Source organism: Centruroides sculpturatus, unplaced genomic scaffold (assembly GCF_000671375.1).
Source record: "Centruroides sculpturatus isolate CEXI.00-Female unplaced genomic scaffold, Cexi_2.0 scaffold327, whole genome shotgun sequence".
In the NCBI taxonomy this organism is placed as follows: Eukaryota; Metazoa; Arthropoda; class Arachnida; order Scorpiones; family Buthidae; genus Centruroides; species Centruroides sculpturatus.
Genome location: NW_019384493.1, coordinates 12,898 through 26,696, shown reverse-complemented (window position 1 = coordinate 26,696; position 13,799 = coordinate 12,898). Strand labels below are relative to the sequence as shown.

Below are 13,799 nucleotides of genomic sequence, written 5' to 3'. Positions count from 1 at the left end.
AAAAAACAAAATAATAGTATTTTATTTATAATTTATTTTAAACATTGTTTCTTGTAGTAATTTTACATGAACTTGCATAATAAGTTACAAAGACTTATTTAAATTTTTATATGATGAATTTTTAACAATGTTATAAAAATTTATTGACAAACTGTTTTCATTCAATTTGATAAGCCATTTTCTACAAAGATTAACAAAAAAAATGCACACATTAGGATAAATTATTGAAATTTTCATTCTAATTGTAAATAATCTATAATGTTTTTGTTTAAGTTTTAAATTTTAAAAATTTCATTTGTAAAACTTACACTGTAATATTTTAAATTGAATTGAAAGAATTTTTATTAATTCTTTCAATTTATAAATTACAGAACAGAAATAAGTGTTTTATTATGCCATGAGAAAGCATTTGAACAATGTCAAAATTATGGAGAAGAAGAGCCAGACATTTTAGATGTGGATTATTCAGAGGTAAGAATAGAAAAATTTTTCCAGATTAAGCATTATACAAAATTTTCTAATCAATGTTTTTCTACTATTTTAAGTTTATTAAAGCAGGAGAAAAAAACAAAGAAAAATTCCATATATATAAATAGCATTTTCAGATATTCTAATATTAAACTGAAAAAATAAAAGGCACGTGAATAGTTGAGAAAACTTTTAAATGCCTGAAAGATACAGTACAGTTATATGAAAATAGTTCTTTTTTGAATTTCTTGTAATATCTAGTTGATACTGATTATCCCTTTTTTCTTATTAATTGTATTCCCAATCTTAACTAAATTATATATTAATTTTTTTCTTATTTTAACATTATGCAATTACATTTATTTTATATTTTTTCATTATTTCTATTTAATATGTATTTCACTTTTATCACAAACTTACAGTAAAGATTAGAGCTTTGTAATTAATCTTTGTATTCAAATGTTAATTTGTAAATGTTGAAAATGATAAATTCCTAATCATTCACAGATGTTTCATAGAAATATAAGAACTACAGTTCTTAGATTATTTTTAGTAAATTAATATTTTTAACAAAATTTGACTTAACTAGAAAACCATTAAATAGTAATATTAAATACTGATATTAAAAAGAAATTTGTCATTCTGCTCTTACTATGAAAAATTGCTTTATGTTTGTTACTTAAATATTCCGAATGCTATTGTTGGTTTAGCACTAGAAATATGGAATTCATATATTGGTGGAATACATGAAAAGAAGATTTAGTGTGAATTCTGTTTCAGAATTCAGATATTTCAATAATTATTGATTTTTAAAATAAAATAGGAAAAAAATAAACTTTTAAAATTGCCATGTGGTGAATTTCTAATTATTGTTAGAAATCTGAGATGAAATGGCATTCAAATTCATCATGTTTTAGCAAATGTGCTGCCAGTTATACTGTTTGGACATCAATATGAAATCCATTCTCATTTATATTAAATTGAGCTGCAAATTGTAAAAATTGTAGACCTATAAATTCCCACTGTCTGTCTGTCTGTCCTTCCTTAATCTCGAGAATGAAGTTAGACAGATGAAATCTGAGAATAGATATAGAAAGTTTAGGGGCAGGTGACCCCAATTAACTATATACAAAGTTCTGATGTAAATCAGAAGTCCTATTACAGTGGGTGATCGGTTAACGAACATAATCCGTTCCAAAACTTTGTTCGTTAACCGATTATCGATTTACCATAGGTTTTAATGGGAATTTAATTAATTCGTTCTGGAGACCGCTAAAAATAAAAAAATATATACTTTCTTACTACGTTTATTTATACATAACAATAAAATGCACAGTCTTGCGTTTTTATTAGTCATGTTTTTTCCGTTTGAAAGGGTTAAAGAATCTAATGTCGATAGCTTTTCTCTCTTCTTCAGGATTTTACATAAGTAATTAATAGGATTGCAATTGTAGAAATCCCCAAGCCTCAACCTAGTTTGGATGCCTTTCTAAGACCGTTGTTCTGACATCTTCCCACTTCTTCAAAAGATCTTTAATAGCAAATATCGGCATTAATCCTCTTTTTCAGAAGAAAACATATCTCGCCGAGTATCTTGGTGTTCTTCATTCAAGAGTTTTTGACGTTCTTTTGTCGTCAGATCCGTTTCAGGTTCCATTATGAACTCTTCGATGTTCTTTATTTCTCAGATGTGACTTTTATTACTCCTTTAGCTGCTTGAGTCTTCTTGATTATACAGTATTTTTCTTAAATAAGATTGAACTACGGCCTACTGTAGACCTGTTCACGCCATACTGCCCAGCAACATTAGGCATCTTCTGCCCACTTTCTACCTTTGCTATTATACTCTCACCTTTTGAAAAGAAAAAAAAACAGACGCAAAACTTAACTTGTGCCTACCCGACAGTCTCGCGAATACATAAAAGAATTGTTTTGTCAGAAAAATAAAAGGCTGGAAATACAAGGGAGAGTTTTAAAGTTTGGAGGAATACTATCCGATTGGTATATACCGGCTTGAGCGTCGATGTCGATGTCTCCCACACTCCGAAAAGTTTCGAATTGTTGCCTGAAGACAAGAGAAGACCAATCGGTATTCATTATTTTACGTCGCTTCTTCTTGTGTTCATTCTGTGCAGTGTTCGTTATCCGATCATGTATTCGTTGTCTGAACATAAAAATCTTTCGCGAAAGTGTTCGTTATCCGATCTGTTCGTTAACCGATCACCCACTGTATTTCAATTTTAAAATTTTTCCCTGAAAGGAGTTGATAGATGATTGGCATAACTCTATTGTTAAAGGAAAAGTATGGTGTACAGGGGCAAGACACTACTAATTTGAGGTGGAAAGAATATACTTTAAATTAAAAAAAAAATTATGATTAAAAATTGCAGCCTGGCATTGTGACGATGTCTCAATAAATAATTGCTTGTTTGGAAATAATAGGTAGGTTTTAGTCTTGCTTCTTTCAGATTTCTAAAATATTAATTAAATTGAATTAACTAGCCATTAAAATTAAATCATGATGAGTACACACATGCACACGCATACACATGAAACAAATTGCACCTGAAATTGTAAAATTCAGTATATTTCATATTAAAATATTTAATTATTCCAATTATTAAGTTTACATTACAGATAGATTTATTATTATATGTTAGAAACTTTAATGATGAATAAATTAATTAAATTTTGATATACAGTAAAAACTGGTTTAGTAAACACACTCAGGACTAAAAGCTTTGTCTGCTTAACTCATGTTCATTAAAAAATTTTCATATATATTACAATATTCAACATAATGCATGGATTTTTAAATAATAAAGACATATTTTTGCTTTGTAACAAAGAAAAGATGTAATAAAAGCAGTAATCAGAAATAGACAAAGAATTGTTGATATTACAAAGCCAATTTTATGCAATAAATAATTAACATAATTAGAAACTAATTATTAATTCATTTAAAGAAATTTAAAGAAAAGTTCTGGAATGGAATAGTTCTTAACATTGCAAACGTTGCAAACTAGGAGATAACATTACAGAATATGCTATTGAAAGCTTTTCAAACAGGATGTTTGCCAGTTTTGCCAGCACATGATTTATTTCATTTATTCTACTTCTGTTATTTTTTCTTCAGAATTCTCTGAGTTTTTTAATGCTTTTCTTTCATTATGCAAAGAAGAAATGCACCATCAATCTCCCAATGTTTGATATGAAGAGTATTAAAAATATTAACTTATACTGGAACTAGAAAGAATTAAACAAATTACCACCTTTTTAAATATTCCAGCAAATAATTTAATATCGTAAAAACGTTTTCGATTGTCTTTAACGATCGTCATCAGTTAAATAAAAAGAACATTAAAGAAATAGAACATAAATTAAAATTACGAAAAAACCCACGTCTAACAAGCACTCCATCAAACATCTTGAAAAGCTTGAGATTTATAAAGCCTAAGGGAAAACTTCTTGTATCAATCATAGGGAAGCCCACTCTCTATCTACAGCATGGAAATCATTTTATGAAGATAAACTGTAATTTTTATGAGGCATTAGTTTTTAATGCAAAACTGTTGAGCTTTTTATTTTTATTTTATTTTTTATATTCTTATATCCCTATCTTTTTGTATTCATTCCATTAAGCGCATATCATTACATACTTATGCGCAGTTATTTTTTCGTAATTTTAATTTATGTTCTATTTCTTTAATGTTCTTTTTATTTAACTGATGAAGATCGTTAAAGACAATCGAAAACGTTTTTACGATATTAAATTATTTGCTGGAATATTTAAAAAGGTGGTAATTTGTTTAATGAAGAGTATTAGAATATTATCTAAAAATGGACTGTGAAAACATCATTTGACAACTTTAAGAACACAGAAATTCTACGAAACAATGATACCAAAGACATCATGATAGTTTTTAACTGATATGCATGGAAAGCATGTNAGTTCCCACAATCCCAAAGACATCATGATAGTTTTTAACTGATATGCATGGAAAGCATGTAATATTGTCTATTTAACAGAGATTTTGAAAGGAAGGAGTGTAGGAATTTTTTGTCTTTTGTCTACAGATGGCAGTGTTCACTTAATCCAGGTAAAAATATATTAATAGTCTTATTACTATGGCCAGGATGGATATTTTGTCCACTAAGTATAGGTGTGTGATAAATTCAGGTTTTATGATATTTGAATGATAATGAATAAATTGAATGAGATTCAAATTTCAATTCTTATTTTATTTATTGAGTGCATTATAAATTGAATCTTGTACTGTACATTCTAAATGGAAGCTTGATCTAGATAAATATATTTCAAATAAATAAAACATTTTTTTTAAACTAAATTGAAATTTTCACAAATCATTTCTCATTTTTAGTTTTGTGATGATGATATTGAGAAACTTTCTGCATCCAGCAGTTTTAATGATTTATTGAAGAAATTATCAAGTGAAGATTTTGATAATATGCAAGTTAATTTGGTATGTAACTATTTGAAACTTTATTAAAATTCTTTTTTACATGAAAATTTTTTATGTTTCCTAATACAGTCAAACCTGTCTATAACGAAACTCCAAGGGACTGAACAACTCTTCTATAGTTTATACAGGTTACATACTATAGATATTCCTTGATTAATGCAAATAATAAATTTCTGAATGTTACCGCATATATGAAAATCATGTTAATGAATACAGTGGTACATCAGTACTCGACTGAACAATCACCACTCTCTACAACAGATTTTCAGTTAATAACAAATATTTTTATTTGACCTTTAATTTTTTCATTCATCTGTAAAAAAGTTCTCTGTGATAAAAATGAGTAACCAATTTAAAAATAAAATAAAACCTTACAGCTGCCTACCTTTATCAGACAAAATTATACTCAATTCAGTTCATTTTTTTCATAAGTGAAAAACAACATGCTGTGTGCAGAACACAATCATCAGTATGTTTTACAACCATTTCAAGTGGATGAAGTGTTTCAACAATACATGTCAGTGACATACTAAGATTTGTTGCAAATTCACGAGTGGTTATTCATGGTGTTAAATTTCTTTAACATCACAAATAACCACTTCTTTAAAAATTTCTTCTCTCAATTTCTCTTCAACAGTTTTTGGGGGCTCGTATGTTTTGTATCCTTTAGTTCAAAATTTCCTGAATGAAAACCACATTTGACATTCAGAGTTTAGCAGTATCTTCCCCATACACAGTACAAGTATTTTTTGCTATTTGTTCTAGAACATGCTCTGGCTCTAGAAAAGTATACTAGAATAGCATTCTGACAGGACAGATTTCATCCACTTGTTTATCTAGATCAATGGTTCCCAATTAGTGGTACGCGTACCCCTGGGGGTATGCAAAATTGCGTGAAGGGGTACGCGCGGCAATCTAAAATCGGTTGATTTAAATTTAAATGCATGAGATTAAGCAATCAAAAGAATAATGGGTGGACAGTCAAAAATTTGGCAATTTACAACACGATGTCGAATGTACAAATTCATTTATTTATAACTAAAAATATTCTCGAAATTTCATCAAAAAAATGCATGAATGAAATTCTTACACTAGAAACAAAAATTATACAATTATCATTATCATCACGTCAACGAAGCGGCAATAAAATATTTACTACCATTTTGCACAACATATCTCTACGAGAGCGGATTTTCGGCTGTGACAAACATGAAAACTAAACATCTCCTACTTCAACTCGAAGATGACTCAAGACTGAAGCTGACCAAAAAAGCAACCAGATTTTACAAAGTTGTGCAAAGAAAATCATGCACATTTGTCACATTAAAATCAAATAACCTTATGTTGTTTTCATTATTATTAGAATTGTATTATAAAGGTAATAAATGTAAAAAAAAACTTATTCTATTTATTACTAGCTGTCTACCCACAGCTTCGCCTGCATTATATCGAATTTTCTCATGGGAGTAAGATATTTTCTCGCAGTAAAATGTAGCCTGTGTCCATCTCCAACATATAAGCTATCTCTGTGCCAAATTTTATTAAAACCTGTTCAGTGGTTTAGAAGTGAAAAGGTAACAGATAGGCAGAATTACCTTCGAATTTATAATATTAGTATGGATTAATATGAATTTCTGCTATAAGGGGTACACGAGTTTGAGCTCTTTCTTGAAGTGGTACGCAGGAAAAACTAATTGGGAACCACTGATCTAGATCGTAGGTTTTATATATAACTTAAGTCTATGTTGCTGATATGAACTATTTTAAAGCTATTGATATAAAGAGCTTTCAATTTTTATTGTTTACATACAAAATTTGGCACAGCAGTTGCTTTTTCACTTATTGGTGACATTATTTCTATTATTTATTTTAAGTTGAAAATTCACACATCAATATATTATATAGGCCTAATGCGTTATAGTAGCCTAAATAGCATATGGAAATATATTCTTATTCTTTTATAAAATTGATTTCATGTATTTCATTTAAAGTGATAACAGTAATAATTTAACCATTTTTATTTACTAAAGAAATCTTCAGATATATAACTATGATGATGATGATGATGACAGACGTCATAAAGATACTGTATAATTTATAGAAAAATACAGTATATTTCTTTTTGACTATACATACATAGATGAGTCTTAAGTCAAAAAGAAATATATTTTTCTATAAATGTCATATTTGTTCTGGCAATTTTTATTTAATATATACTGTATAATTGTTTCATACTGTTATATGGCATATTTCTGGTAGATCTAAAATGTATCAGAAATTGAACTGGTCTTTGCAGCTAATAACAGGTTAATTAATTATTAATTAACTTGTATATCTAGGATTTATGCAAAAAGTGTATAAATCACTTTTTACATAAACCATACTTCTACAACGCAGAGAATTGCCGAAAACTTTTTATATGGAAAATTTCTCCCCTTTTAAGTTGGATGTAACTTTACAACATCACTATTCTTTTCTTCTTGTGAATCATGACATTATATCTACCTTTAAAACTCCTAACTTCAGAAAATTGGAGATTGCAGTGGGTTTTGAAAAAATTTGATTGGATCTAGTGAAGTGATGGAAGCGTAGAATACGTTTCAAATTGCCAACTACCGTATTTTACCACATACTGGTATAAGATGCAAGTTCTGTCACAAAAATAAGCTCAAAAATCGCCCTGCATCTTATACGTAAAGTCGCGGTCCCAAATGCTAATGAATTCTCCAAACGGTCTTCCGTAGGTTACAGGTATCCTCTATTTAGTCCAGCTCTTGAATAAAAATGCTATTGTTTAATTAAACACGTTATTATTTTATTATTTGATATAGCTAATTACCTGATATAGCTAAGCTATTTTGCATGTATTCATGTTGAATATTTTAAGGATAAATTTTAATTGTAAACGCTTTCATTTAATTCCTTTTTTCCTGATAAATAAAAGTGTGCATTTTAATTTTACTTTTTAAAACCAGAATGCAGTATTAAAAAATTGGGAGGAGTGTCGAAGGAACTAAATACACAGTTTTTTCCTTAAATATTCTATACTGAGACGGGAATACGTTCTGTATGCCAGAAAATGGGATGTATTGAAATCATAGCGCTCTCGCTCGATGAAGTAAAGCTATCAACGTTAAATGCAAGCTCGGAAAAGGATATGGCCACAGCCAGTTCATTCAGGAAAAGTATTTGCACCGGCAAAAAAGGGATAAGTGCTATAGTAGAACTTGCTAAATCAGTATAAAATGAAAGTTTCTTTGATATAACTACGGAAGAATTCACACACAGAAACTTCTGTAAAGAATACTACTGTAATAAAACTAGAAAATAAAATAATCTTTTTACAGATCCGCAAAGATATGTTTTTGCGTAGCTGACCAAAAGCTGGTTGTTTGGCTATAATTTAGGTCATCGCCTCCAGTTTATATTATTTCTGGAGAAATGCTTTGCTTATTGCAAATTGCAAATTGCATTATCGACAGCTTATTTGTTTCTTTGACCGAGATGGTAAACAACTGGACGAGTTGTTGACAAAATCTGAAGAGGTAAACGCTATAACAGAAATCGTTTAGATTAAACAAAAGCAGGTTGGCACACAAGAACATTATGTATGGCCGAATTGACAACCAATGATCTAGACTAGAGCAATGGTTCCCAAACATTATGTCCACAGACCATGAACCCCCAAATGAAATAACTCTACACAACTACATGATAGCAAAATTACAAATTTAACTTTGATGTCTTCAATGGTGAATGGTGACGTAAAAATAAAGTATAAATATCAAAATGTTTTATTTAAAGTATTATTTATTTTGATATTTGATATTTATTCTTTCGTGCAAAAGACATACTTGACTGACGGTTTTCGCCTCTGCGGCATACCGTTAGCACAAAAGGAAAACAAACTAATAAATACGAAAATGACTACTTTCGTGACTTATAAACAATTATATATTAGAAAATATTTTTTATGTCAATTAAAATATAGATGTATTACTTGCTGAATTTATCATGGAGGATAGTATATCCTCCGTGATAAATTCAGCAAGTATACAAAAGTATACTTGGATAAAAGTGGAGGATAAAAGTGTGAAGGTCTCAGATCCGACTTTTATCAGGAACAATGATACTTCTTGGGGTGTGCAGAGCTGAGGGAGAGGCTGGCTGGCTAAAGCTTGCCTGTTTTTGAAAAACGGGTATAATTGAGTGAAAACAAAACAAAAAAATGTATAATTTATTTCTAATTGGGTTATAAATAACATTAAAAAAATATAAAATTAATAAGTTTTTTGTTTTATGTATTGAATTTTCATAGAAAAACATTTTTGATCAAAATAAATGAATTATTTTTATATTTTTATTCATTAAATAGTTTTTATAATTATGAAAAACAACCAATAATTATCACTGTTTTGGAAAGAAAAATTAAATAAACTTATAAAAGTCTAAAATGTCATAATGCATGGAATAAATGATGCACAGATCCCATATTCAAAGTGAGCAAGCTTTAGCTAGTATACCCACCGTGCAATGCTTGTCATTACTTGTATTTTATGTACTTATCTATACTTATATTTTACTCAGAACGTAAAAATGACTACCAATTTATTTATTGCTGTTTATTTTTAACTTTGCGACCATTTTCATTATTATGAATCATTTTATTTTTTATTAAACCTTTCACGGACCTCCCTGATGTTGTCCACGCACCCCAAATTAACTTTAATTTTGTACGGATTCCATCAGCGGTTCCAAGGACCCTCAGGAATCCGTAGGAACCACTTTGGGAAACATTGCTCTAGAGTTTATTACGTCAACGCTTATTATTAATACTTAACTTCTAACTCTTGCTTGTGTATACAGATAATAGAGTAATTACTACAAACGATCTTTCGTCTTTACAATAAGTCCCAGGAGATCTGAGGCCATTCTGAGCTCTTCAACTAACACTACAGTCTGCTACAGTCAGCATCGGCCATTGATCGCTTAGTTGTGGCAAGTTACTTCCGGTTTCTTCCTCATTTGTTAAGCATGTCATCGCCATTACAGTGTTAATATTGAGATTTGCTGATGGATCTGCAAACAAGATAGATATTACGGCACTGACATCTATCAATAAACTTTCTTTTTCACCTATAATTTCCACTTTTTAATGTTAGTTTACTTTGATATACAGTAAATACTCGTATATTCGTTTTTACTATGTATCAAAAATAACGTAGATTCTTGGTTTGATTTTACTTGAGAAAAATTCCTTTGAAATTTACGAAATGTGTTCATTTTTCGTATTGAACTTGCAAACTGTGTTGCCGTAAAAAACTAAAGTTTATTTTAATTTTTAAAAATAAATTTCTATTAATATAAGATATTAAGAAAATTCATAGAATAATAGTTTATTGTCAATATTTTTAAATTAAAATTTCAAATATCTTTTGATTTAGTTCATTAATTGTATTTTGTCATAAATCTCTTTCCAGGTTCCTTATGCAAATCTATCAGCCATGTCTGTGCAAGAAACATTTTCTCTTCACAGGACCTACATCGTTTTCCGTTCACTAGGATTGAGACATTTGACCATTGTCGACAGAAGAAATCGTGTCACTGGAATCATTACTCGAAAAGATTTGATGGGATTTCAATTAGAAGAAAGATTAGGAACAATTATCAATCAGAGGTTACTACTGGAAGGACGAGCGGAAGAATTGTCATAGACTAAACATTTATCACTGTTATGTTTTTGTTTATTAAATTTAAAAATGTTATTTTGAAATAATAATTCAAATCAAATGAGAATTAATTAATTGTTTTTGTTATGAACAGTACAAGAAAAATTGCTAAAAAAATATATGTATAAAAAATGTTCTTAAATTTTTCATCTAAATACATTAAGTGTACACAAACTTATATTTGATGCATTAACTTTCAGACAATGAAAATATATGAGTATGTTCCATTTGTTTTGTAGGAGCGATAAGTATACAGTGTACGTAAAAGCAAGGTGAAGGAATTGCTGTAAAATGAATTATAAATGCATGCAGCTTTAAAGGCATCGGAGATCTCACTGATGCACCACTATAATTCATGTTTTAGCAATTCTTTTGCCTTGCTTTTGCATACTTTGTATACCTATCCCCGTTACAAACAAATGGAGCATACCCACATCTTTTCGCAGTCTACAGTGATATGCAACACTTGCATTGGGGGACCTTGAAGTGTCGAGAAATGCCAAAAAATCGGAGTTTTTTTCTGTATGCATGGATGATGATTGCAGAGGGAGCATAATTTTGCTCACTCTCTTTGAAGCTTAACTCCTGTGCTTTTTATCGAAAATTTCTGAAATTATATTGCCGGGAAAGTTAAGCAACTCGTTGCTGGATTTTTTCCAATGATATCAAATTCTATTTGCAATGCTTCTAATAAATCAGAGGCTCTAGAAACGCTCAAGGCATTAGATATAAATAAGGTTGAAAAACCTTTTTCAACATGTTTGCATTTGTTGGCACCTTTTGTCTGATTTGTTTACACAAGAATGAAATCAAGGGACGTATTCAAAACCTCAGCGTCAATCCAGTGAGATGCTGTCAGAAGTGACGCAACTGCTGGCGTTTTCGAGTGAACACAAACGCTGACTGCTGGGGATATGAGAAAGGAAAACAAGCAAAATGGCGAATGATCTGGACTTCCATGTTACGTTAAATTTATTTTTGAACTTATTTAATGAGAACAGGTTAATGAAAAAAATGAATATTTCGAAAAGAGAAAGAGGGATGAAGAATTTTTAAATTTCCGAAGGAGTTATAAATAACGAAACCGATTCTAATACCCAGTTCTAATACTGAGCATTTCAATCTAGATTGTGATAAGATCGGCGACTGTGCCGTGGTGCGACCTCTCTCGACCGTTTAAATCTCGATTGAAACGAGGTTCAACGCGATCGACAGGGGAGCTTTTGAAACTAGATCCAGTCAGAAGAGAGTTCCCACAATCCCACGGGCGCGAGAAGAAACAAGATGGCTGCGGAACAAGAGTTGGACTATCGACAGAGAAATAAAACAGATATTTGGAGAGGATGAGGCTATTGTTAGATATATGGCAAGAAAAAGTAGATGACTTACGCAGAGCCAAAGAAATAGAACTGTGTATCAGGAGATGGCTGCAGCTCTGCCAGAGCATGGACGTGGTGGCAAGATCCTAAGAAAAATAATTTGACTGCAGAATATCGGTAAGTAGAATAAAGATATGATTATCATTATGCTTGCCAGTAACACATCTTTGTTACCAGCTTGCATTTTGTTTTTTGTTGGTGTTCGTGGCGTATTGCGTAGTTATGTCAGCTTTATCATCGCGTGCAATAGCCGGTTTCTTCTCAAATGGACTGCCTGTGCGAGCAGCTCGGCCTTCGACTGGCGACAGTTGCAATAGCGATTGTGGGTAAATCAAGATTAAAAGTGAGTCGTGGAGAATGCAGTATAAGATTACACTTTAACAAGTAAAAAAATTTGATGTCATACGTAAATATACTAGTATATTAAAATATTCTATTAATGTGCTAACTTAATCTTCATTTATTCATCAACAAACAATTGACATTCCCATTGTCAACGCAAAATAGAGCTCTTACGAGTCTCACGGTGGCTGCCATCTTGTTTGCTGGCGTGTCGAGCACCGAAAAAGACTGCTTTCAGTTTACTGGCAGCAACCGGAAGTTGCCTGAAATTTTGAATACCCCAAAGTATATTTATCTAATAACTTCCTGTTAAGGCTTAGGGCAATTTAGTTCTCTAATTAGCTTTTTGGTTTCTAACCCAAGGTCTTGGGTTCGCGAAGTCTTGTATACTGCACGTTAAAGGATTAAGTGTTAGTACAACAATATGTTATTGAGAAACAAAAGATTGGCTAACAGCATGCTAGGATCAGCATTTCTGACTGAAAAAATGATATTCACTCTTTCTTCCTGATCAAGAATTTGCTTTAAACAAAGCAAGTAAACGTTATTATTGTTCATTAAACATGTTGAACAACATTTCCGATGTATCACACTTGAGTTGAACCCATTGATCGCATAAACGTCTAACAATAGAAGCTACGGAAAGCCATCTTGTTTGGCATGCTTGAACAATCTTCAAAGGACAATGATCATCGTTGATTGTTGCATGAAGTTGCTTGTATGCTAACTGGTGAGAACGAAACCAATTGAACCAACTGTACGCTTTAGTAGCCAGAAATTCCAAATGCCTAGGAAAAATTTCACTGCAGCGGATGCAGCTAATTGTAAATATTGACAGACATTTAACTAGTATCAAGTAGTGAAGGTATTTCTTGTTTTAACCTGGCATAAAGACCACTGTTTTCTTCAATCGTGGCATTAACATTATCTCTTCCAATACCAACAAGCATTTTAATATTTAATTTGCATTCTTCAAGAGTTTTTTTTAACACATTAGACATGGCTTCTGCCTTATAGTTACCTAGCACTGCTAGCTTTAAAAATAAGAAAACAATTTTTCTTTAGCAGTGTCGAAATAAATTACAGCAATTTTTTGAAATATCTGCTCACACAGATGTCGATTGATTCAACTAATAAAATGCTATACCAACCATCTGCAATATCATTTATTAGTATAGTTGAAGCAGTGGTTACATTTTTAATGATTGCAGAACATTTAGTATAGTAAAGGTGCATACAGTATTACAGTGGTACCTCAGGATACGAAATTAATCCGTTCCGAAACTGAGATCGTATCATGAAAATGTCGTAAGGTGGATCATCTTTTCCCATACGATTACATGTAAAACCAAATAATTCGTTCCAACGCGAAAAACATACTCAAATTAAAGCCAAGT

At 30.7% G+C, this 13,799-nt stretch overlaps 2 protein-coding genes across 2 annotated transcripts in view; one reads left to right on the top strand and one right to left on the bottom strand.

Annotated features, from left to right (window-relative positions):
• LOC111621841 (chloride channel protein C-like) overlaps positions 1-10,794 on the top strand; it is a 44,249-nt gene extending 33,455 nt beyond the window's left edge. The window contains exons 15-16 of the mRNA XM_023364104.1: positions 4,851-4,952; positions 10,433-10,794. Of these exons, the coding sequence (XP_023219872.1) occupies positions 4,851-4,952; positions 10,433-10,666 (336 nt within the window). The 3' untranslated portion in view covers positions 10,667-10,794. The remainder of the gene's footprint in view (positions 1-4,850; positions 4,953-10,432) is intronic.
• A 2,155-nt stretch (positions 10,795-12,949) lies between these two features.
• Positions 12,950-13,352, bottom strand: LOC111621835. Its single transcript, XM_023364099.1, has 2 exons — positions 13,285-13,352; positions 12,950-13,220 (listed from the first exon to the last, which is right to left on the bottom strand). The coding sequence occupies exons 1-2, from the start codon at positions 13,350-13,352 to the stop codon at positions 12,950-12,952; spliced, it is 339 nt and encodes a 112-aa protein (XP_023219867.1).
• Positions 13,353-13,799: the final 447 nt, after the last annotated feature.

What these genes read in the sequence shown, in the direction of transcription:
- LOC111621835 (XM_023364099.1), bottom strand. Translation starts at nt 13,352, where the DNA reads ATGCTTGTTGGTATTGGAAGAGATAATGTTAATGCCACGATTGAAGAA. An exon ending in AACAGTGGTCTTTATGCCAG is followed by an intron (nt 13,221 to 13,284) that starts GTTAAAACAAGA and finishes ATTTACAATTAG; the next exon opens with CTGCATCCGCTGCAGTGAAA.